This window comes from Oncorhynchus keta, chromosome 2 (assembly GCF_023373465.1).
Source record: "Oncorhynchus keta strain PuntledgeMale-10-30-2019 chromosome 2, Oket_V2, whole genome shotgun sequence".
Lineage (NCBI taxonomy): Eukaryota > Metazoa > Chordata > Actinopteri > Salmoniformes > Salmonidae > Oncorhynchus > Oncorhynchus keta.
In genome coordinates, this window is record NC_068422.1 from 33,410,720 (window position 1) to 33,436,952 (window position 26,233).

At 40.9% G+C, this 26,233-nt stretch overlaps 1 protein-coding gene across 2 annotated transcripts in view; it reads left to right on the forward strand.

Moving 5' to 3' along the window:
* Nucleotides 1-26,233, forward strand: part of LOC118399516 (pro-neuregulin-3, membrane-bound isoform-like) — a 510,869-nt gene that overhangs the window by 273,886 nt on the left and 210,750 nt on the right. For both annotated transcript variants that reach the window (XM_035795660.2, XM_052475466.1), the window contains exon 2: nt 25,079-25,208. In XM_035795660.2, the coding sequence (XP_035651553.1) occupies nt 25,079-25,208 (130 nt within the window). The remainder of the gene's footprint in view (nt 1-25,078; nt 25,209-26,233) is intronic.

The window sequence follows — 26,233 nt, forward strand, 5'->3', positions numbered from 1 at the left end:
GTGATTATAATCTCTCTCTCGTTTGTGTGATTATAATCTCTCTCTCTCTCTCTCTCTCTCTCTCTCTCTCTCTCTCTCTCTCTCTCTCTCTCTCTCTCTCTATAGTGTGATTACAAGCACTCTCTCTCTCATGATAGTGTGATTATAATCTCTCTCGATAGTGTGATTATAATCTCTCTCGATAGTGTGATTATAATCTCTCTCTCTCTCTCTCTCTCTCTCTCTCTCTCTCTCTCTCTCTCTCTCTCTCTCTCTCTCTCTCTCTATAGTGTGATTATAAGCTCTCTCTCTCTGGATATGTGATTATAAGCCACACAGAGCCACTGATGCTTCAGAGTGAGGACAGTTGAACATGTCCCTGAAGTAATAGGTTCCTCTGCAGCTTAATTAAGAAAGTCACAATGTCTTTCATTATATTGGGGGAAAAGCTGACAAATCGATCAGGGCATTCAGAAGGGGGTGAAGTGTGGAGCCAGGGATGGTGTGGTTGTCTCATTCTCTTGGATGTTCAAAGTTAGCTTTGTCATACATCTTGTAAATTATTCTTACATATTGCAAGTTATCATGGCATTACTGATGGAGATTTAGGCTCCTATTCCCAGACTCTCTTAGAACTTCACACACTCACTCATCCCATGAAGATCAATGATTAGATTTCTTGTAAATCTTCAGACATCGTCTTATTGATCACATTGGCCACTAATCTTCCCTCTCCAGCACTCTTTTCTATAATCTAGGGGAGTACTGCAGGGCACATTCACGTGTATTATCAGGAGCCTAAGACTATGACTTCTGTCTGAGATCTGAGAACACTGATTAGTGTTTCAAACACCCATACTAACATACTGTACACTACATACCTAATTGGTATATACTACATACTGTTAGTTAATTTTAGTATACTGTAAACGAACGGTATGCTTTCAGTTGAGCGTACGAGTCCTTCACCTGTTACTGGAAATTGATGCTATTGCTTGCTAGCTTGTTAGCATAAGAAATTACTAGCTAGACATTTTTTGACTTTATGTGTATTCTTGAATTCAATCTGGACTGCCAGAGTGCGGCACAGAGTACACTGGGTGTCATAAATTCAGAGCGTTGTCAGATTGTACATTCAAAGCGTTTAACTCTGGGAGTGTTCAGAGCGCACACTTGATGCTGTGGCCGAGGAGTATGGGTTGATGCGAGCATTCTGACCTGACAACGGCAGTCAAGCACACAAGCTAACTGGCTAAGTTGCTAGCTATATCCAGACACAAATGAGAGAACACCTCACTCTGACCATATGAGAGAACACCTCAATCTGACCATTTTACTCACCCTAGCAGAGCTGGTTAGGCAGTTTACATGTTATCCAGAGCATTGGTGACTGTAACTGTGCTGCTGGCAACGATTTAATTCAGATTTTTGTTGACGTTTACAGACCAAATTCCACGGGTGTTGAGTATTCGTAAATTATTCAGTTTTTCTGTGCTCTGGTACACTCAGACGAGAGTGCTTTGAATTCAGAGTAGATAGCCAGTGAGAATTTACGAAGCACCCAATTGTCCATTGAGAACGCACAATGACAATAACACTTAACTAAGAATCATGTGAATAATCAAGTCAATAAACGTTGGGCAGTTAGATAGATAGCAGATAGTTAATATTCTAGCAAGTTTGCTGTATTAGCAGCCAACTAACATTAGGTAGCTAGCTAACATACCGGTATATACTGCTCTAATGATATGCTATGTGGTTCGTAAGTATAACAAAGCTCACACATTGCCAGCCAACATAACGCATAAGGTAACTTATTTGAAAAGTCATGACTTTATTACATTGCTCAACATTTTCTTAACATCTGTCATAATCAGTTAAAGCAATGAATTTGTATCCTCTCTCGTTGCATATTTTCCACTATTTTTTTCAAATCTGAAAAGGATGTAAAGCCACGCACATTTTCTGAAGAATTGAATTATGGGCCCTTAAAGCACGGAAATAGTGTCTGTCCACTGTTTGTATACTTAGTATTTTTGCGAATGTAGAACCACGTCCGGGAACATTTGGCATACTAACTACTATATCCATACTATGCCCAATAAGCATACTATATACTGAATTTAAGTCACAAATAGTTTGGTTAGTGAGGTTAGTATGAGTATTCAAACACAGCTTGTGTCTGTTTTAGATTTGTATCTGTCGCTAATTAAATCTGTCTGATTAAATCAGTGGCCTCTGGGTTTGTAATGTAGCTACAGTAAAGGCTACATATTGCCCAGATGCATGTCAGGTGATCATTTGCCAATTAGAAACAGATATGTTCCACTAAGACTCAGGGGAGTCTTAGTCCAGTATACTTAGTCCATTTAATCGATAGTGGGATAGAATACAGTAAAAACAGGAGGAATTTTATCTTTACAAGAACCTTCAACTGATGATCTAATGATTCTGGTTGAAGGAGGAACTGACAGGCAGACTACTAATACAACTTCCTCTAGCAATTACTAGGCTAATAAAAACATTTGCTTGTAGAATCTCAGTGGAATATGTCTTTAATCAGTATACCCAATTCAATGTCAACATCACAAACGCTGACACTATCAAGACATTATCAAGATTGTGGAGCTATATAATAACAGAGGAACCCCATTTCAAATTGACACGTTAGCATTGCAGTACTGTTACAATGGAGAAGGATGACTTATAAACAAATTAAATGTGGTAGCAGATGTTCTGAACTCCCTAGAACAGTTCTGAGAATCATTACCTTCATTTCTAAGATAAGAATTGAAAATGTTAAGAAAGTACATTTCTAAGATAAGAATTCCACATTTTCAGAATGTAACCTTTATTTAACTAGGCAAGCAGCTGTTTGCTCAAACTGGGTTGGAACTGTGCTCTTGCATCATGAAGACAACTTTCCTAAGATGGTTTGACCTCCTCCTAGCTCTTGGCCTCTTGACTTATGTGATTTAACTGCAATTGGTTTTATCAATTTCAAATTATTTTTGTTTGGTGTTGACACCCCTGTATCTAGCTTTAGTTTCTTTTGCACTCTACCTAAACAAGATATTTGGACAACACTACAAATTAAAACCGTTTTGTAAATCCCATCTCCCAAACTGACCACTATTCCAGAACAACCAAACAGTGGTTCTGAGGCCGAGGCCAGTATTATTGGGACAGGCATCGTCTATACAGTTATCCCCGTTCCCCTCACTAATCTTTGGCCTGATGGCATGAGCCAGGTGTGACTAAGCTGTCAGATAAAAGGAAACCAGAGGTGGATTCGGCCAACATATGTGGCTTTTTGGTGGCATTACCGAACATTTGGCATATTTACAGGTGCTTTGCCTAGAGTCTTGGGATATGTATGAAGACTGGTGATGAGAACAAGGATAGAGCAATGCTAAAGGACATTTAGATGTGGTTGTGCATGTGGATATATAGTCAGTAGGGTGGATTAGAGAGAGAGACAGAGAGAGAGAGAGAGAGAGCGAGAGAGAGAGAGGGGAGATGGGTTAGCTTTGTGGCTAGACTGGGTAGACAAACAGACAGATTAAGCAGTTTGTCAGCCTATTGCTATCTGCCAGATGTTCTCAAAGCGAGCTTGGAACCGAGTCGCTGAAAGCGTGTGCATGTGACTGTCCCTGTGGATGTGTGTAGTTAGTAATTGTATATACTGTATATGTTGAAGATGTGTATCTCCTTATATGTATTGATTTGTTCAAGGTCCCTCTCATGCAATTGGCCAAACATCTGCAATGCAGTAGCAGCCATGGCTTTTCACTGCCTCTTTGTAATTGAATTCCCCCTACTCGGCTGAGCAGTGTCATACACACGCACATGCACACTCGCACACAGCCTCTGGACATTCTTCAGGCAGGGCACCTTAAATGAGCACAGAGACTGGTTCTCCTACTGCCAACATACTCCTTTTCTTTCTCTCTTTCACTCTCTGTCTTTCTCTCTCTCTCTGCCTGCTGTTTTCTGTCCATCTCTACCAAGGTCCTGTTGTTCTTTCTGTTTTCACTGTGACACCACAGGCTTTCAACTCTCAGCCCAATCCCCTAGCCCCATGAGATCTCTCTATCTTCCCCTTTCTCAAAGTCTCTCTCCACTCTATCGACCCGTTTTACCACGCTGCCTGGCTCGCATTGATCTGAATATAAAATGGACTTGATGAGTGTGCTCCTCTGCGTGCCTGTAAGCTGAAAGCCAGGTTCAGTATATAGAGAGGGATACAGGCCAGGTTGGTCAGCTTAAATGAGCAGACCCAATTTCTGGGAAGGTGATTCACTGGAAATGTATCGGGCAGATATATAAGGTTCTGAGCGGAGGCAAGGAAGGTGCGATGCTATCTTTATTGGATCATGCTGTGCAGTAATAAAGTCCTTATACCGAACCCCCTCACCAGTGCACTCACGTCTCTACTGTAGTTGCCTCTTCTGCAACCTTCTTTTCACTGCATTATCGTTGGCTCTGCTTTCAAACAAACAAAAGGCTGTATGCACTGCTTTCTCCCAGATGTCCTGCACACACACACACACACACACACACACACACACACACACACACACACACACACACACACACACACACACACACACACACACACACACACACACACACACACACACACACACACACACACACACACAAACTCAACTCCCCCACTCCTTTCCTTTATCAACCAGACCTGATGTGATGAGCTGTAGCCTTTGGAGTTGTTTTGTTTAAAATACTTTGAGTGTTTAAGGCTGTCTATACAGCGCCACACAAACTCAATCAAGCACAGTAAATGTAATTGAAAGAAAACAAATACTATCTGAACCTACATCTGCTATCAACTGACAATAAATTGCCAGACTAAAGATATAAATTATCTCTATATATACGTAAATTCTAGAGCATTTACATGGATTTGTAAGTTGAAATGTCGGTTAATGTGTACTGTCAGCATACGTGAAATGAAAAACACAATGGCTTGGCTCAACCCCAGTTTAGTTAGGCTAACTCCCCATGTATGAAGGACCATTGAGGCAAGGTCTAGCATTTTAATGTCATAAGTTAGGCAAAGTTGATATTCTATAGACCAGAACATTGTGCTGGGGAGATTGCTGTTCTTTTATACATCATTAGTTACATAAACAGGATGGGGGCCAATCTGGAGAGAGTGGGCCACCTGCTCCGTGTGGCCTGGGGAGAGAGGGGATGAGAGATGCCCTTTCTTTCGTGTCAGGAAATTGCCAGTGACCCCCTCAGTCCAAATCAGAGGCTGGAGGGAGGTGAACAGAATAGCAGGGGGGAAATGGTGGAAAGAGGGATGACGGCAGGAAGGGTGGAAGGTAAAAAAAGAAGCACCAAAGCGCAAACAACAAACAAGTCTCCCCAGTGCTTGCTGGCAATGTTCTGGCTCCCTGAGCGTTTGCCTCTTTGTGACATCCGTGATTGGCATGACCTCTGAGGGGGCAAGGACAGGCTGCACCATAGAATTAGGAATTAGAATACTAGAATGGACATGAACCTTCCTATGATTGGATTAAGGTAAACCATTTTGGTCAACCATGGTTTGCCAGTGCTGTGATTATATATTGTGTAAAATAATGAATTTGAATAATTTATCTGCACGGTATGTTTGTTGGCTGCATAGCCAGCCAGTTATATAGGAATGATTCCATCAATTTTTTTAATTAACTGCCAATATGCCAACATTAAATTCAAACAATGCAATCAATCCATCCATACACTGCCTGAAATCAGTTGATGTTAGGACAGACAAGTTGTTAATGCAACAAGTACTGATATTGTATCATTTACATTAATAGCACTCACAGCTTTCAAAGACAACAAATTGACACATTTATGGTCTGTTTACATACACTGAATGTACAAAACAGTTTATACAACGGGTGTTTTAACCCTGAATGCTGATTGGTTACAAGTTACCACCGGCTAACTCTATGACATTAAAATGCCTATTTACTCTGTTCCATCTGACTGCGCAATCCACTGTTTCATCAGCCCAGACAGGGAAGTTATAAACTTTATCTCCAATATAAAAGCATCTAGACATTATCTCACATTTCTTTTAGACTAACATTTCGTTTTCAACAGCGGAGATTAGTATAATCCTTGCTATATGTCTCCGACATTTGCAACATTGTTTCAATATTCAAATTTGATCTCCAACTGTCCCGTAGTAACAAAGGTGTAGGGGTCAGGATGAGAGAGAGAGTCAGCCAGTCGAGAGAGAGTCAGCCAGTCGAAATCAAGAATCAGCTGGCATCATTTTTATGGATGTATACAAAGAAATGTCAATTGAAAAAAAGATAAAAACAAAACAAAGTTTTCAGTCTTTTCAGCTTCAGTTTGAAGAGATTGTGTTAGCTGTGATGTTGCCTAGCTCCTCTGAACAACAAGTGCCCTAACGAGAGAGCACATGTTCTATGCCAGGCGAAATCGTGCCTCAGTAGCTCATTGTTATGGATGTATCGAAATAAATGTCACTAGAAAACAGCTTATTAAACAAATGCAGCTAACATTGTTATTCTTTCTGCACTGTATGACGTGACTGTAAGTTAGCCGTAGTTGGCTAGCTAGCAAGCAATGATAAGAACGTTGCCAGCCAGTATGGCAATGCAACATTTAGAACGAATGACTGGGACGCATCCATAGATACAGAACAAAAAGACTGAACGACTGGGTCGCATCTCTGGCAACCGAACCAATAGAACGAACAACCAGCCGGCTTGGGTAGCAAACCTAGATTTGTTGCGGACTATATATTGTAGAAGGATGAAATAGTATAAATTAATTAATCAAAACAACGTTTTTAATGAAAATATGTCAATCATTATTTGAATATGTTGGTAACCCGTTTTATAACAGTGAAAAATGCCCTCAAATCCGTTGCCAATATATCCTCCTTCTCTGGCATTATCACTTAAATGAACACCTGCTCTTTCCATGACATAGACTGACCAAGTGAATCCAGCTGAAAGCTATGATCCCTTATTGATGTCACTTGTTAAATCCACTTCAATCAGTGTAGATGAAGGGGAGGAGACACAAGAAGGATTTTTGTGCCTTGAGACAATTGAGACATGGATTGTGCATGTGTGCCATTCAGAGGGTGAATGGGCAAGACAAAATATTGAAGTCCCTTTGAACAGGGTATAGTAGTAGGTGCCAGGCTCACCGGTTTGGTTCATCGCTGCTTGGATTTTCATGCTCAACAGTTTCCCTTGTGTATCACCACCTAAAGTATATTTAGTTAACTTGACACAACTGTGGGAAGCATTGGAGTTAACAAGGGCCAGCATCTATGTGGAATGCTTTCGACATCTTGAACAGTCCATGTCCAGAATTGAGGCTGTGCAACTCAATATTAGGAAAGTGTTCTTAATGTTTTGTAACCTCAGTGTATATCTTCATTGGGATAGGGGGCAGCATTTTCACTTTTGGATGAAAAGCATGCCCAGAGGAAACTGTCTGTTACTCTGTCCCAGATGCTAATATATGCATATTATTAGTAGTATTGGATATAAAACACTCTGAAGTTTCTAAAACTGTTTGAATGATGTATGTGAGTATAACAGAACTCATATGGCAGGCAAAAACCTGAGAAAATATCCAACCAGGAAGTGTGAAATCTGAGGTTGGTCATTTTTCAACTCAGCCCCTATTGAAGATATGGTGGGATATTGGTCATCTTGCACTTCCTAAGGCTTCCACTAGATGTTAAAAGTCTTTAGACCTTGTTTGAGGCTTCTACTGTGAAGGGGAATGAGTCAGAGTTCTGGCAGAGAGCCACAGGCTCATGACGCGAGGTCATGAGAGAGTTAGCTTGCGTTCCATTGCTTTTCTACAGACAAAGGAATTCTCGGGTTGGGAAAGTATTGAAGAATTATGATAAAACATCCTAAAGATTGATTCTATACTTTGTTTGATATATTTCTATGACAAGTAATAACTTTTTGGAATTTTCGTCCGACCTTTCCGCTGGACATGCACACGCTTGGATTTGTTTACCAAACTCCCTAATAAAAGGAGGTATATGGACATAAATGATGAACTTTCTCGAACAAATCAAACATTTATTGTGGAACTGGGATTCTTGGGAGTGCATTATGATGAAGATCATCAAAGGTAAGTAAATATTTATAATGCTATTTCTGACTAATGTTGAATACACAACATGGCAGATATTTCTTTGCTGGTTTGGTCTCTTAGCGCCGTACTCAGATTAGTGCATGGTGTGCTTTTTCCGTAAAGGTTTTTGAAATCTGACAACATCAAAAGAGATATGTCTGCATGTCAATTCAACAACTAACAATAACAGAAAAAAGGCACTGTTCAATTCTACATCAAAACAATACTTACCTGTACTTCAGGTTTTCTTTTTCACTTGTCAGCCATGACAACTATAAGTTCATTCTACAAGGTCCTCTATGATTTCTCTCAGAGTATTGTTTAGCTTGAGAACCAGAGTCAGTAGTTGTTGGACTCTGAGAACGTATGGGTCTAACAGTCTCTTGAGGTTTAGTGTCACTCATAACAGGTAACACCTCATCTGAGTTCTGTGATCAGATAAAAGCCATCAGCAGCTTTGTCCTGTGCTGTGACTCCTTAAACTGTTTCATCCGATAATTGGCTGTGCCAGATCATGTTGGGACCTACATTCACAGTGCATGTCAGGTGTCCTGTCTTTGACACAAAGGGCGTCAGTTCACCCCGAGGTGAACTGACACCCATTTTTGCTAACCAACTGCTCAGGCAGACCTGTGCAAGAGAACAGGGTGCAAAGGACTTTCAATTTCTTGCTTGATGTTGCATTTCCCTTAAGAATCGGACCCTTTTAAAAAGTGTTGCCTAAAATGACATACCCAAATCTAACTGCCCGTAGCTCAGGACCTGAAGCAAGGATATGCATATTCTTGAAACCATTTGAAAGGAGACACTCTGAAGTGAGGTCATAATGTATTATTGCAGGTTATACGCAATTATACGCAATTTCAATTTTGGCCACTAGATGGCAGCAGTGTATGTGCAAAGTTTTAGACTGATCCAATTAACCATTTCATTTCTGTTCAAAATGTTGTATCAAGTCTTCCCAAATGTGCCTAATCGGTTTATTGATACATTTTCAAGTTCATAACATGGCACTCTCCTCAAACAATAGAATGTCATTAATTTCACCATAACAGCTACTGTAAATTGGACAGTGAAGTTAGATTAACAAGAATTTAGACATTTCTGATATGGGCAGAAAGCTTATCTCCTGGGAAATTCTCTTGATACTTACAAACTCATGCTAATCCCATTAGCCTACGTTAGCACAACCTTCCCGTGGGGGGGGACACCGGTCCTGTAGCGGTTTTAACAGTGAAGACCTTAGGTCATTTCGAGTGAGCGTTGACCATGATGAGGAGCATCCTCTCCAGGAACGGTCACACGTAGTTAATGTGAACACTTTGCCATGTGTGGAGGGGTGCTGTCTGTGACTGTCACTGTTTCGGTTGACATCCACTGCATGTCTTGGCCAGGTCATCTATTTGATGGTTGATTCTAGGCCACCAGATGTTGCTTCTGGCTAAGCTCTTCATCTTAACCACTCCCAAGTGTCCATCTTGAGAGTGCTTCAAGCACTCTTGAACGTATGTATCGTGGGTGGTACAATGACGTGCACTAGAGGTCGACCGATTATGGTTTTTCAACGATTATTGGAGGACCAAAATACCGATACCGATTAATCGGACAATTTTTTAATATTTTTTATTTGTAATAATGACAATTACAACAATACTGAATGAACACTTATTTTAAATAATGCAAAAACAAAGTGTTGGAGAAGAAAGTAAAAGTGCAATATGTGCTTGCTCAGAACATGAGAACATATGACAGCTGGTGGTTCCTTTTAACAGGAATTATAGGGCAATTTCTCTCGATACGATTTGTATTTCATATACCTTTGACTATTGGATGTTCTAATAGGCACTTTAGTATTGCCAGTGTAACAGTATAGCTACCGTCCCTCTCCTCGCCCCTACCCGGGCTCGAACCAGGAACACATCGACAACAGCCACCCTTGAAGCATCGTTACCCATCGCTCCACAAAAGCTGCGGGCGGCCCTTGCAGAGCAAGGGGAACAACCACTTCAAGTCTCAGAGCGAGTGACGTTTGAAACGCTATTAGCGCACACCCCGCTAACTAGCTAGCCATTTCACATTGGTTACACCAACCTAATCTCTGGAGTTAATAGGCTTGAAGTCATAAAAAGCTCAATGCTTGAAGCACAGTGACGAGCTGCTGGCAAAACACACGGAAGTGCTGTTTGAATGAATGCTAACGAGCCTGCTGGTGCCTACCATCGCTCAGTCAGACTGCTCTATCAAATCATAGACTTAATTATAACATAATAACACAGAAATACGAGCCTTAGGTCATTAATATGGTCGAATCCGGAAACTATCATCTCGAAAACAAGACGTTTATTCTTTCAGTGAAATATGGAACCGTTCCGTATTTTCTCTATCGGGTGGCATCCATAACTCTAAATATTCCTGTTACATTGCACAACCTTCAATGTTCTGTCATAGTTACGTAAAATTATGGCAAATTAGGCGGCCCAAACTGTTGCATATACACAGACTCTGCGTGCAATGAACACAAGAGAAGTGACATAATTTCACCTGGTTAATGTTGCCTGCTAACCTGGATTTCTTTTTGCAAAATATGCAGGTTTAAAATATATACTTATGTGTATTGATTTTAAGAAAGGCATTGATGTTTATGGTTAGGTACAGTGGTGCAACGATTGTGCTTTTTTCGCAAATGCTCTTTTGTTAAATCATCCCCGGTTTGGCGAAGTTGGCTGTATTTGTTATGAAGAAATAGTCTTCACCGAGTTCGCAACGAGCCAGGTTAGCAGGCAATATTAACTAAGTATGCAGGTTTAAAAATATATACTTGTGTATTGATTTTAAGAAAGGCATTGATGTTTATGGTTAGGTATGCATTGGAGCAAGACAGTCCTTTTTCACAAATACGCACCGCATCGATTATATGCAACGCAGGACACACTAGATAAACTACTAATATCATCAACCATGTGTAGTTAACAAGGGATTATGATTGATTGATTGTTTATTATAAGATAAGTTTAATGCTAGCTAGCAACTAACCTTGGCTTCTTACTGCATTTGCGTAACAGGCAGTCTCCTCGTGGAGTGCAATGTAATCAGGTGGTTAGAGCATTGGACTAGTTAACTGTAAGGTTGCAAGATTGAATCCCTGAGCTGACAAGGTAAAAATCTGTAATTCTGCCCCTGAACAAGGCGGTTAACCCACCGTTCCTAGGCCGTAATTGAAAATAAGAATGTGGTCTTAACTGACCTGCCTAGTTAAATAAAGAGTAAATAAAGGTGTAACAACATTTTTTTATCATATTTAAAAGAAATCGGCCAAATCGGTGTCCAAAAATACAGATTTCCGATTGTTATGAAAACTTGAAATCGGCCCTAATTAATCGGGCGACCTCTAATGTGCCCACAACACATCCTTGACAAACTGACAACTGGTCACGTCGGGTGGAGAACTTCGAAAACACATATCACCTTGTGCTGGCCAACCTTTCACAGTCAGCTCGTAGACTTTAGCCAGTGTTGGGTATCTGTTATTCTCTTTTCGTGACAGGCATAGGCCCCATCTGAGTCAGCTGTTTAGGTACACATTGCAGCACTCTCAGCTTGAAGTAACTTCAGTGGAAGGCTTGAGAGTCCATATGCATTTCCATGTTGTTCAGTCCCCTTGGACTCAATGGTGTAGTCTTGAGTGCCAAGGAACAACGCACACCGCTGAAAGTGTGCAGGTGCCATAACTGGAACACACTTCTGTGGGTTGAAGATCGAGACCAGGGGTTGGTGAACTGTAAAATTAAGTGTTTACTGATTGAACTTCTTCACCCCCCATTCCAGGGACAGTACAGCCCAATGCCACACATAGAAGCGTTGCAGGCAGGATAGTGGTAGGATAGGTTGTAATGTGTTAGTATCTGATCTGAAGTGATCAGCTGTTTTGCGTTCTTAAACGCTTGTTCACAGTCTTTTGACCACTTCTGTTCTGCTTTCCAGTTGCAGCGAACAGTGCAGTGGGTGCAACACAGTGGAAAGGCTGTGTAGGAATTTAGTAATTGACAAAACCCAGGAATGTGCGGTGCTGGCTCACATTTGACATCTTTGGTACTTTCTGAACAGCGTCGATCTTGTCCTGACATTTGTGAAGGCCGTGTCTGTCAATTGAATGTCTGCAGTACACGATCGAGTCCTTGAAGGACTCGCATTTGCTTGTTTGTTCTCAAGCCATACTCTGCCAGTCGTGTGAAAACCACATGCACAGTAAATCAAGGATATTTGAACTCAGTGTTAAAAAAGTAGTGTTAAATTGACTCTACTGGGAGTTATCTTAACCTGCAATTACTGTTGATAACTGGAGTTGATTGGGAAGGATAACTTTTAACTCCATTAACAGTAACCAGAGACGTGTGTCACATCCACAGATTTCTAAACTAATCAAAAATGTAAGTGGTTGGATTTATAAAACTGTTAATTAAATAGTTATTCCAGTTTACATGGTGTAGGTAGTCTCCATGTATTGTATTTTTCCCACTACTCTGACAGGAATTCTACATGCAGGTTGTGGGTGATGTGAAAGTGTTGGAAATCTTCCTGCAAGTTGGATCTAACATAGATTGGATATCAAATTGCAAATCACTGTAATGCAACATTAAGACATATTCACTATAACACCCTTATAATTATGTTACCCTAAAGACAAATATACTCTGCTGGAGTTGATCGTTAATTCAGAACAACACAAAACAGTGTAAAATGGCAAGGGTGTTGATTAAAACTACATTGGAAATTATAAAATGTAAATTGGAGGTAGATTTAAGCACATTTTTGTATGTTGGATATTTACTCAATTTTTGTCATTTTAACTCCCAAAATACCAACACCATGACCAGAGTAGTTTTAACACAACATGGGGGTGGGACAATAAAAACCCCTGAAACAGTGTTTTATTTGACTCCATAGGAGTCAAGTCTTTTGTTCGTCCTAGAGCAAAACAGACCCTACAGACAGAAGTTGGAAGATCTGTAGTACTGACTTCAGACAAGTCCTGTGAAGCTTGTGTGGATCGGAAGAGCAAAAATGGAGAACACCATCGTGTTCGTGACTGTCTCGTTTTTCCATAGAAGTATCATAATATTATGCTGCTACAGATGTTGTCATGAGAAAACTGATTTCCGGGATGTCTCATGGTCTGACAGACATTTTAGCTCGGCCACCTTCCACAGTAGATGCGGAAAAGAGACATCAGCGGATGCAGTAGATTGAGATGCATCCAATGCAATGAAATCTCTAGCTTAAACTGATTCCGTTTTGGAAACGTTTGGCTATGACCAGCGGCTTTGGATTTAGGTGAGTCACATCTACAACCTCCCTGAAGATTTTCTCTGCTGGCTTTGTCGGGGCTGTAAGGCTAAGCAGCACGTTATATGTTTTTGCTCCCATGACACTGAGAAGTACCAGCACTTTCCTTTAATCTTCTAGCAAAGAAATACTGCTTAAGTCTCGATATATGTAGCCCAATCCTCTATGGTGCTATCAAAAATGTCCACTTGTCCTAGACATCCAAAAGATTGTAGCTTTGTATGTCTCCCTTTATCAGCTCAAATTAAACAATCCAATCATCCTTAGCTAGCTTGTCATCCTTCATCCTTAGCTAGCTTGTCCATTTTGGGGTAGCCCAAGATGTACTCTTAAGGAGCCTACCGTTACAGTTTTCCTCAATTATTTACACGTTTGCTGAATCTTTGGGCCATTTTCCCAAAACTCAAAATGCAAACCTCTACAAATCTCAAACAAAATCAAACACTGCATTCAAAACGTTTCTTTCCAAAATGTATTTTTTTTTTGCATCAAAATAACACGTGAATATATCTGTCTAAAACACATTGATGTGCTCAACACAAAACACTGAATATCCCCTCAGTAGGTTTATGCCTTTTCAGTGTTACACTAGCCGGTTCTAAAATATTGTTACAGTAATGTATACCTACTGAAATATAAACTCAGCAAATAAGATTCCTCTCACTGTCGAATGCATTTATTTTCAGCAAACTTAATGTGGAAATATTTGTATGAACATACGATTCAACAGACATGTGACAGACAGAAATGAATCATGTGTCCCTGAACAAAGGGGGTGTCAAAATCAAAAGTAACAGTATCTGGTGTGGCCCTCAGCTGCATTAAGTACTGCAGTGCAGCGACTCCACCAGATTTGCCAGTTCTTGCTGTGAGATGTTACCGCTCTTCCACCTCGGGCAGTTGTAGCCATCAGCTATCTGTCCTGTAGCACTGTCTTAGGCAGCTCACAGAACGGACATTGCAAATGTTTTGCCCTGGCCACATTTGCAGTCCTCATGTCTCCTTGCAGCATGCCTAAGGCACATTCACGTAGCTGAGCAGGGACCTTGGGCAGCTTCATTGTGTTTCAGAATCCGTAGAAACTCCTCTTTAGTATCTTAAGTTTATATCTGTGACCTTAATTGCCTACCATCTGTAAGCTGTTAGTGTCTTAATGACCATTCCACAGGTGCATGGTCATTAATTGTTTATGGTTCATTGAACAAGCATGGGAAACAGTGTTTAAGCCATTTACAATGAAATCTTACAACATTTTACATAAATAAACACACATGCAATACTGTAATAAAACCACTCAAACCACTCATTTATTTCCAAAATGCATTATTTTTTTAACACTTGTTTGGTATGTAACACTTTCGATACCCAAAATGAGAATACATTCACTAAGAGGGTTTTCTTTAAAAAATGAAAACATTAAAGTGGCTCATTCTTTCAAAGCTCTAAACAAACACAAAGACAAAACACATGCATAGTGTAAGAAAGACATTATGATACATCCTGCCTCCTATTTTGGTCTGACCACAGCAACTTCATCTACATAACAAGCCATGTTCTCCTTCTGAAGTGATGGATCCAGCTGCCGAAAGCCCCCACAGCAACTTCACTACATGCATCCTCCATTGCCAGGAGAAGAGGCATGCGTGCGAGAGGATGGCGGTCATATACCTTCCAAAAAAACTATACAATTGGGTTTAGGAATGGGGAATATGGTGGGAGGTATAGAACAATAAGTTGTGGGTGGTCGATGAACCATTTACGGACCATAGCAGCCCGGTGGAAACTCATGTAGTCCCAGATGACAACAAACCTGTGCTGCTCTGGTCCACCCCTCTGCTTGTCTGGAATGAGGATTCCATGTAGTGTGTCCAGGAATGTGATGAAGGGCAGTGTTGTAGGGACCAAGGTTGGCATGGTGATGGAGGATGCCTTGCTGTCTAACAGCTGCGCACATGGTGATATTCCCTCCAGGATGTCCAGGGACATTCACAATGGTCAATAATGTTTGGTTCCTGACCCCTTCTTTTGGCTAGGTTGAAGCCAGCCTCAATGTAAATATAAACATGCTGAATTGCAGCGGCATCCAGCTCCAAGACTTTAAAACAGACAAGACAATGTGACAGACCTAGAGCAGTCAATATGGTGAGGCACAAAACAATGGATTACTGTACTGTAATGTGTCTATACAGTGCTGATGACAGTAAATTCACAGTATAGTACTTACTTACACATATTCATAGCGCTGTTCCTTAACCATCAGTTTCTCTCAAATGGCACCCTGTAGACCTGTTTCATCCGGAGTCGGTTGCACTGTAGTACACGGTCCAATGTAGACAAGCCCACCTGGTGAAGGTTACTGAATATTTTGTTGTCTGCGATTATGTGGTTCTGGATTTCTTGTTGTCTAATGGTATAGTTTGCCACGAACATGTTCGCAGTAGCGGTCTCCTGTTCTGGTGTGACAGCCGGAGTCTTTCACGGCCTGGCCGTCTCTCAGTTCTGCAGAAGATCCACAAATGATATGATTGGTTACAATATGCTAAAATCATCTATTTTCTTTCAATTTGAAATGACATTACTGAAACATTGGCCAACAATTACTGAGTAACAAAGGCCTATTGATATGTCAGACTGCGGTATACATACTTAAAGAGCATAGTGTAGATGGTAAGTAACTTATCGGTTCTCATTTCTGAATGTACGGATGGTAGATGTAGTGTAGCAGCTCAGGTTTGGCTGAACTCTGTCCAGCCTTCCTCATACTCAATCCATGGCCGAGCACATGGTCAACCAATGTGGCCCTGATCTCATCTGAGACAACAGCCTCCTTTCCACTCCTTTACCTCTTGCATTACCATTGACTTCAATTTTCCTCCAAAAAAGGAGAGCTCATCTGTGGCCTTTAGTGCTAAAGCTCTGATTTGTAAGTGAACAATTCAGCAACTACACCTGTGATTTGTGGGTGTTGCCAATTATAGAGCTTGGAATTGTGACTGGCGTTGCTTTCCAAAGGGACTAAAGAGATTTTAATTTTGAATGTGGTGCCCAATGTAGAGAACTGTGTGTAGTGTTTTACAAAAAGTGTGATATAGAATTGAAAACTGAGTGTAAAGCAGGAATTGCGCTTGCAATTTTGCAGACTTGGTTTAGGGATTTAGTACATGAGTTTCAGGTTTCAGTGATTGCGTTTCAAGTTCCAATTTTATTGCGTAAACAATTGGGAAAAACTGTAAGGTCCAAGGACCTTATGATATCTTCAGATGTAGACTGACTCTGGCAGCCAAAACAGCTAAATACTCCATCTGAACATGAATCAATTCTAAATTGCAATATGGTTCTAGAAACATAAAGACCTTTACCTTCATATCACATGAAACAATATTTCAGTGACAACACGTTCCTGGCGGCCTTCTTCCATTACACGCAGGTCTTCCGAGCATGCTAGATAGCTAATTAGCACAGTTGGTGCCTTTGTCTTCCATCTGTCTGTTACGCCCATTGTATGAGTGAGACCAAGGAGCAGCGTGGTATGCGTACATTCTCTTCTAATGAATGAAACACTTAACAAAAACCAACAACCGAAAGGCTATACAAGTTAGTGCAGACAGGCAACTAACCATAGTCAAGATCCCACAACTAACAACGGGGGGAAAATATGATAAATATGATCCCCAATCAGAGACAACGATAAACAGCTGTCTCTGATTGGGAACCATATCAGGCCAACACAGAAAAACCCTAGATGACAAATGTAACGGCGTTCTTCGTTTGTCGAAAGAGAGTCGGACCGAAATGCAGCGTAGTGGTTACTCATGTCTTTAATGAAAGTAAAAAAGCGATACATGAAATAACTATACAAATACGAAAACAACAAACGGAACGTGAAACCTATTACAGCCTATCTGGTGAGACTACACAGAGACAGGAACAATCACCCACAAAATACACAGCGAAACCAGGCTACCTAAATACGGTTCCCAATCAGAGACAACGGGAATCACCTGACTCAGATTGAGAACCGCCTCAGGCAGCCAAACCTATACAACACCCCTAATCAGCCGCGATCCCAAATACTACAAACCCCAATACGAAAATACAATATAACAAAAACCCATGTCACACCCTGGCCTGACCAAATAATATCACGAAAACACAAAATACAATGACCAAGGCGTGACAACAAAAACCTTAGACATACAAAAACTAGAGTACCCACCCTAGTCACACCCACACCCTATGTGACACTCTTCCGTAAACGCGCTGTAACATGGAGATATGACCATGTGAGAACACTAAACCCACATTGTGTATCAATGTAACATTTTTGTAAAAAGAAAAGTGAAATATTAGTCTTTACTTGAGTCATTGAGTATTGAGACTACTATTCAGCTAATGTTGTCCTTTGGGATGTGAAATTATTCGATACAATGAGACTCATGGGTCATGAAAGGGGTTTTAGACCAAAGCCATAACCATTAAGGTTTTCTACTGTTATGAAACTAAACAGTAAACAGCCTTAAACAGAAGTAATATAGGTTGTTCCTGTGCCCTCAGGGGACTCCCATCTAACCATCCCCTTTTTTAAATGAAAGCTGCATGAGTTTTTGTGTGCTGGTATCACCTACGTATGTACTGTAATCTCTTTAGATGGAGGCAACGTGCGTCATCAGACGGAATACCTTTCATATACTTCACTGACTCTGGTGTGTCAGAGAAGAGGATAAAGTTCTGTGAGAGTATAGTACAGGTTATTCCTGCTGTAAAAAGTGTTTCACTGCAGGAAACCTTGTATCCTGTTTGGTTTGTTGTCCTAGTTCCTTCTATGTTGTTGTTCCGCTCTCTGTTCCTTGGTCGATCAATACTCAGCGACCTTCACTATCAGTCAGCTTGCCAAGCAATGCACTCTGGGGGAACGTTACTTTGAAGGACACTATTACCATGGCGCCCACAGGATCTCATCCCTTAACCTCCTCCAACACATCCTCACACAACACTTACACACTCCCAGAAAAAAAACTGAAATTGAGACTGAAGGATGCAACAGAGAGCATAAGGTCAATTTCTCACCTTAGAAAGCACAATGTCCTAAATTGTCCTTCCCATCCTGCCATCATGACATCACTCTGCCTCAATCATTAGCACAGTGACATACTGTAGAGTAACTTTAGAGCAGGAGCTGGGCCTTTCACTAAAGGGGAAAACAAATAGGAAGCAAGAGTGGAAATCTGTGTTATCCATGACCTAGTAGTGGTGTATTGATCTGATGGGAGGGACTCTCCTCAGATTTCCCAGATGTTGCCTGGGTTCCTCTAAGATTGACAGGCAGCTGTCTCATGAAACCATCTGCCCTTGAATGCCCAACTTTCTTTCAAAGAGTCGTGACATCTCCATAATTCATTACAAAGATAGAAAAACACTGCAGAACTGCCATCATTCTTGGCAGTTTGAGATGCTGAATACCCAACAAGCCAAGTATTAAATTAAAAGGTCTATTTTGATTAAAACAGTAGAGGCTCTCAAGTGTGCTTCATGGATGTTGGTTACTTAAGCAATAGAATAGTGCTGCAATGGAGAGCAGCTGTCTTACGGGCTCCTGACCACTATATTGTGTTTTGTTGCACCGTTCTTAACTATTTTTGTATATAATGTTTAGCTTCTGGACATCTGAACAGCATTCACTAACCTCGATTTGGATGAAGATACCCATAGACTTCTAGACATTATGCTAATGGTAGTTAGCATTGGCTCGTGAAACTTCCTCTAACTTCCTTCATACTGGACACAAAAACATAAACATGGTATCCATGAGTTCAACCGACTCTGTGGAAGTAGATAAAGGGCATCATTGCCAAAAGCCCAAAGTATCCTTTTAACAACAGCTGGTGCTCAATCTCTAAAATTAAGGATGTCTCGAAGTTCTGCTCGCCTGTGTTAGAATACCGAATGATAAGCTGTAGACCATACTATTTACCATACTTTTACCAAGAAAGTTTTCATTTATATTTTTTGTAGCTGTCAATTTACCACCACAAACTGATGCTGGCACTAAGACCCCACTCAATGAGCTGTACAGGGCCATAAGCAAACAAGAAAATGCTCATCCAGAAGCCACGCTCCTAATGGCTGGTGACTTTAATGCAGGAAGACTGAAATCCATCTTACCTCATTTCTACCAGCATGTCAAGTGTTACTCCACACACAGAAATGCATACAAAGCTCTCCCTTGGAAAATCTGATTGTAACTTTATCCTCCTGATTCCTGCTTACAAGAAAAAATTCAAACAGGAAGTACCAGTGAAGCGCTACATACCGAAGTGGTCTGATGAAGCGGATGCTAAGCTACAGGACTGTTTTGGTAGCACAGACTGTCCTGGGATTATTCTAATGGCATTGAGGAGTTTATCACATCAGTTACCGGCTTCATTAATAAGTGCATTGACGATGGCGTCCCCACAGTGACACTTACGATCTGCCTATTTAAGTGAGCCTACAAGACTAGCTAAATGTCTTCTATGAGTACTTTGAGGCAAGCAACACTGAACCATGCATGAGAGCACCATCTGTTTCTGACAACTGTGTGATCACGCTCTCCGCAGAGCCAGACGGATTACCAGGATGTGTACTGAGAGCATGCGCTGACCAGCTGGTGTGTATTCACTGACATTTTCAACCACTCCCTGACCCACACTGTAATATCTGTATTACCAGTCAAAGGTTTGGACACACCTACTCATTCCAGGGTTTTTCTTTTACTATGTTCTATATTGTAGAATAATAGTGAATAGATCAAAACTATGAAATAACAAACATCGAATCATGTTGTAACCAAAAAAGTGTTAAACAAATCAAAATAGTTTTTATTTTGAGATTCTTCAAAGTAGCCACACTTTGCCTTGATGACAGCTTTGCAAACTCTTGGCATTCTCTCAACCAGCTTCACTTGGAATACTTTTACAACAGTCTGGAAGGAGTTCCCACATATGCTGAGCACTTGTTGGCTGCTTTTCATTCACTCTGTGGTCCAAATCATCCCAAACCATCTCAATTGGGTTGTGGTTGGGTGATTGTGGAGGCCAGATCATCTGATGCAGCACTCCATCACTCTTGGTCAAATTGTATAAATAAAGAAAAACCCTTGAATGAGTAGGCGTGTCCAAACTTTTGACTGGTACTGTACATGTTTCAAGCAGACCACCATAGTCCCTGTGCGCCAATGTAGCCTGTCTAAATGACTACCGCTCCATAGCACTCACATATGTATTCATGAAATACTTTGAAAGGCTGGTTATGGCTCAAATCAACACCATCATCCCAGACACCCTGGACCCACTCCAATTCGCATACCGCCTCAACAGATCCACAGATGACGCAATCTATATTGCGCTCCACACTGCCCTTTCCATCCTGAACAAGAGGAACCCATACTTAAGAATACTGTTTATTATCTGTCACTTTATTCCTAGTTTATTCCTAGTTATTAAGGCTCCCGAGTAGCACAGCGGTCTAAGGCACTGCATCTCAGTGCAAGTCGTGTCATTACAGTACCTGGTTTGACTCCAGGCTGTATCACATCTGCAGTGATTGGGCGGCGCACAATTGGCCCGGTAGGCTGTCATTGTAAATAAGAATTGGTTCTTAACTGACCTGCCTAGTTAAATAAAGGTTACATATCTACCTCAATTACCTTGTAGCCCTGCACATTGACTCTGTACTGATACCCCGTGTATGTAGCCAAGATCGTTACTCATGTGAATTTATTAGTACTTTTATTATTACGTGTTTTACTTTCTATTATTTCTCGATTTTTATTTCTCTCATTATTGTTGGGAAGAGTCCTTAAAAATGTCACTGTTAGTCTAGACCAGGGGTTATTAAACCTTTTCAGCCTGGGACCCAAATTAGAAATGCAGTGTTTGTCTGAGACCCAAGTTTACGAAAACATGTGACTATACGTAAATATCGGTACATTTCATTGCCTTTACTGTATGCCCATGAACAAATGCAACATAGACAAATAACAGTTAAATGAACTACCCATATAAATAGCTAATCATGTTTATTTGTCCCCACTAAAAACACTCTGACGTATGTGTCTAGGTTGGAACTGTTGCTGTTAAAATACAATACATCATTTTAATTCTGAACTGATTAATCACATCACACAGACTTAGAGTGGCTTGCAAAAGTACCTGGAATTTAAATTGATTTTTATTTGGATTTCATGTAATGGACTTACACAAAATAGTCCAAATTGGTCAAATGAAAAAAAAAAAAAATTCAAAATATTCAAAAAATAAAATATGGAAAAGAGGTCTGTGCAATCTACGTGTCACATGATCTGTCACATGATCTCAGTATATATACACCTGTTCCGAAAGGCCCCAGAGTCTGCAACACCACGAATCAAGAGGGACCACCAAGCAAGCGGTACTATGAAGACCAAGCAGCTCTCCAAACAGGTCAGGAACAAAGTTGTAGAGAAGCACAGATCAGGGTTGGGTTATAAAATAATATACAAAACTTTGAACATCCCACGAAGCACCATTAAATCCATTATGAAAATGGAAAGAATAGGGCACCACAACCAACCTGCCAAGAGAGGGCTGCCCACCAAAACTCACGGACCAGGCAAGGAGGGCATTAATCAGAGGCACCAAAGAGACCAAAGATAACCCTGAAGGAGCTGCAAAGCTCCATAGCTGTGAATGGGTATCTGTCCATAGGACCACTTCAAGCCATACACTCCACAGAGCTGGGCTTTACAACAGAGAGGCCAGAAAAAAATAAGCAAACATGTTTGGTGTTTGCCAAAAGGCATGTGGGAGACTCCCCAAACATATGGTGTTGAGTGTTTATGTAATGTTGAGTTGCCTCTCTTGTCGTGATGTGTGTTTTGTCCTATATTTTTAATTTTTAATCCCAGCCCCTGTCCCAGCAGGAGGCCTTTTGCCTTTTGGTAGTCCGTCATTGTAAATAAGAATTTAATCATACTGTAGTAATGATTGTTGAAAACAAGTCTAGGTTGGAACTGTTGCTGTTAAAATGCAATACAGATTTTTTCTTCTGAACTGGAATAAACTGATTGATCACATCACACAGATGTAGACCATAAAACACACACACACACACACACACACACACACACACACACACACACACACACACACACACACACACACACACACACACACACACACACACACACACACACACACACACACACACACATACAGTCCTAATGATAGGTGTGTGACTGGTTCAAGTTTTCAACAAGCAGGTCTATTCTGGTCTCAGTTTCTGACAGTGCAACCCTGAGGTCATGCTCAGCATTGAGTCTGTTTCTGTACTTGTTTCTTAACCAAAATGTCAGCTTATAAATCCATGTAAATGCACTGGAGTTACATATCTCTGGAGCTAATTTATATCTTTAGTCCGGCAATTCATTATCAGTTGATAGCAGACCTAGGTTAAGATAGTATTTGTTTTCTTTCAATTACTTTCACTGCGCTTGATTGTGATTGTGTGGCTCTATATAACCAATTAATTTGTCCCAAAAGTGCAAAACCCACCCATATCGCACTTCAGGCAGCCTTAAACAGTCAAAGTATTTGAAACAAAACAACTCCAAAGACTATAGCTCATCACATCAGGTCTGGTTGATAAAGGAAAGGAGTGAAGGAGTTGAGTTGAGGGAGGCAGTAGTGAAGCAAACAATGGTGGTAATTAGACATTAGGGTCCGAGGTCAAATAATCTGTTCCTGTATTTTGCACGAGTTTTCGAGGGGTCACAAATACAGTCAAGTCAAATTCTGCTGTTGTTCTATGGGACAAGGAGTAAAACACTGTTGATTCAGAAAGGGCTGTCATTAACACTGAAGAAAGCTTATAATGACAGCCAGCATACATATCCATGTCCTTTTAAAAGCAATGCTTTGGTGGTGCTCCAACATCATGGTGACCGTCTGTCCCCTGGGCCTTGCCTGAGAGTCCTTTCCATTGGCTCTGGTTGTGTTATACTTGGATTCCCTGGCGTAAAAAGAGATTTTAATAGTGGGTGAAGAGCACTTCCCTTTTGTGGCAGCTATAGAGAGGCACTCTTACTGGAGATGTTCCCCTCTCGTAACAAAACACCCAGTGAAATAAGCCCCAGTTCCTCTGGATGGCATACACTCTGCATGCAGAGAGACTCTCAACCAGAGGTCCACATAATCAAATGTGATCCGTCACATGCTTTCTAAACAACAGGTCTAGACCAGCCTTTGGGTTGAGGTGGGTCACAGACCTGTTAATGGTGGTTCGCGACGTGTCAGGGTACATTTAGAATTCTTGCATTAATTACTGCAACTGCACTCTCTGTTCAGTGCGCTCTCTGCTTTAGCAGCGGTGACTCTGCTCAGTTTGGCAGCTGCGAGAGTGGGTGGAAGATGCCAGTGTGTTTCATGGTTTAACGGATCTTTTTACTATGCGACCCACACGCTGCAATGCTGTTGTTCAGCAGCAGATGATGTGCTGTCAGCCACTGGCTTGTAATTCCCACTCGCCATCACTCACTGCTGTCATCAAATGGACTGAAGAAAGTGACAAGTTCTGACTGAGCTCAATTGTCATGAAACCAAATACAGCGATGAGTTTCTCTCTCTCGGTTTAATACAAACTTTGAGAAATAATGAGGAGTGCCCACAGTGTGTTTTGTGCAGGGAAGTGCTTAGTAATTAGTCTCTCAAAACGAACAAATTAACTGACCAAACATCCACAGCATGACGGTAAACCCGTGGAGCTCTTTCAGAACAGGGCAGAATGCTTCAGGAAACAGTGCTTCGACAGCGGAAAGTAAGTCAGCTAGCAAGGCATTTTTGTGATTTTATAACAGGAAATAAGGGAGTACCATCTCTCATAGTAGTCGATGTGAGTTTCTCTTTCAAACAATCCCCTTGTACACAGCCAATAGCTAGCTCGCTAACATTAGCCATTGAAGGACCGTTGAGGCATGGTCTAGCATTTTAATAGGACTGTCATCAGTTAGGCAAAGTTGATATTCTCACTACACCGTAGGCTCTGTGTACACCAGGCTTGGTGTTATTAATCATTTTGAGGAGTCAAGTTCCCGAACACTGCAGACCTTCCAGTATTAATCAGAGCAGGACAGATTATCAGCATCCCTCATTCATCTTCTCTCAGTGATGTACCAGGAGCTAAGCAAACACTGGGCTTTGTATTAACTTTACATACAGTGTATTACAGCACATCCACTGTCACTTCAACAGTAATGAAACCTGCAAAGGAGACTAATAGGAAAACACTGACATGGCTGCTCCTGCTGCAGCAGTGCAGGGTGTGGTCTTACTGTGCATTTCTGGGGAATTTGTTGGGAGTTTTATTTGATTTAGGTTTTTTCAGTTCTTATAGTACCTTTTTGAGTCTTACATGTTGCTTACTACTTAGTCGTAGATCGGCATAACAAATATATGTCTTAGCGTTTTGATTTGAATATGAACTTATGAAATGTGTTCCTTGTTATTTTTTTTAACTAACATTATCTCTTTCTTTTTTCTCTCTTTCTCCATCTCCCTTTTCTGTAATTTTGATATTTTCTCTGCAGCGTCACCCACCATTCCTCAAATGCGCTCAGAGCATTTCAAGCAATGTCACGTGAAGGACCTGGCCTACTGCTTGAATGATGGAGAATGCTTTGTCATCGAGACGCTGAGTGGCCCACACAAACATTGCAGGTAAGACGACTGTATGTGTGTGTGAAAGAGGCTTAAAGATGCACTCTCAAACTTTTGTATAAATTCAGCCAGTAGTTTTGAAAATGGTGCTCACGAACAAAAAATGGTCCCTGTTTGTTGTGTACTATTTCAGCCAATCGTGTACTATGTCATCCATTTCGTGTGATATGATTTTGCAATTTGTATGATATCGTACGTATTTTGCAATTCATGTGCAATATGAATATGTTATGAATTTGATATGCTTAAGATCTCAGAGTGCATCTTTAACAGAGTGCATCTTTAACAGAGGAAAGATTGAAAGAGTCTACTGTTATTGACAGATAGTAACAGTATTCTGTCATGTAGTTAGTTTGATGGTGACTCTACTAGTTAACCAGCTGTGGTGCACAGAGTTGATTTTCTGTCGGATTTAAAGTGTCAGTTTTACAGAAGTTTGTCCCCACAGGGTGGTCTTAGTAAAATTTACTGTAATCTTGTGCAACACTTGTGATTAAAAGATTGACGTCTTAGACCTATTGTGCAGTTCAGTGAAGACATTTCTGAGTGATTAATGCAGTAGGTTCTTTACAAGTTACCCACCCCAAGGTACAAGGAGTAGAGGAATTAATAAATTAATAATCCTAACCAATGAGCCAAGAAACCACGAGACCAAGTGTCCTCGTTTGAACGGTGGTAATTGGTGAAGTAGTTTTAGTCGTCCTACTTATTTGACTACTTAGCCTGTTCAAACACTGAGCCTCTCTAATTGCGTCCTCGAACAAACTCCTTCCAAATCATAATCTGAGGACTTCCAGTCGGCTGGCTGTTCAAAGACTTCTGTTATGTAGCCTCACTCTGGAAGGACCAGGGCACTGAAGGCCTGATGTTTTAATGCTGAGTAGTGGTAAATGCGTCAGCCATGGAATTCTGTGAAAGTATGTGTAACTCTGTTTGGTTGGTCAGATGGATGACAGACACAGGACTTGCTTTCGGGTCTTATTTATTCCTGGAAGACAGACACAACGTATGAATGTTTTCATGCA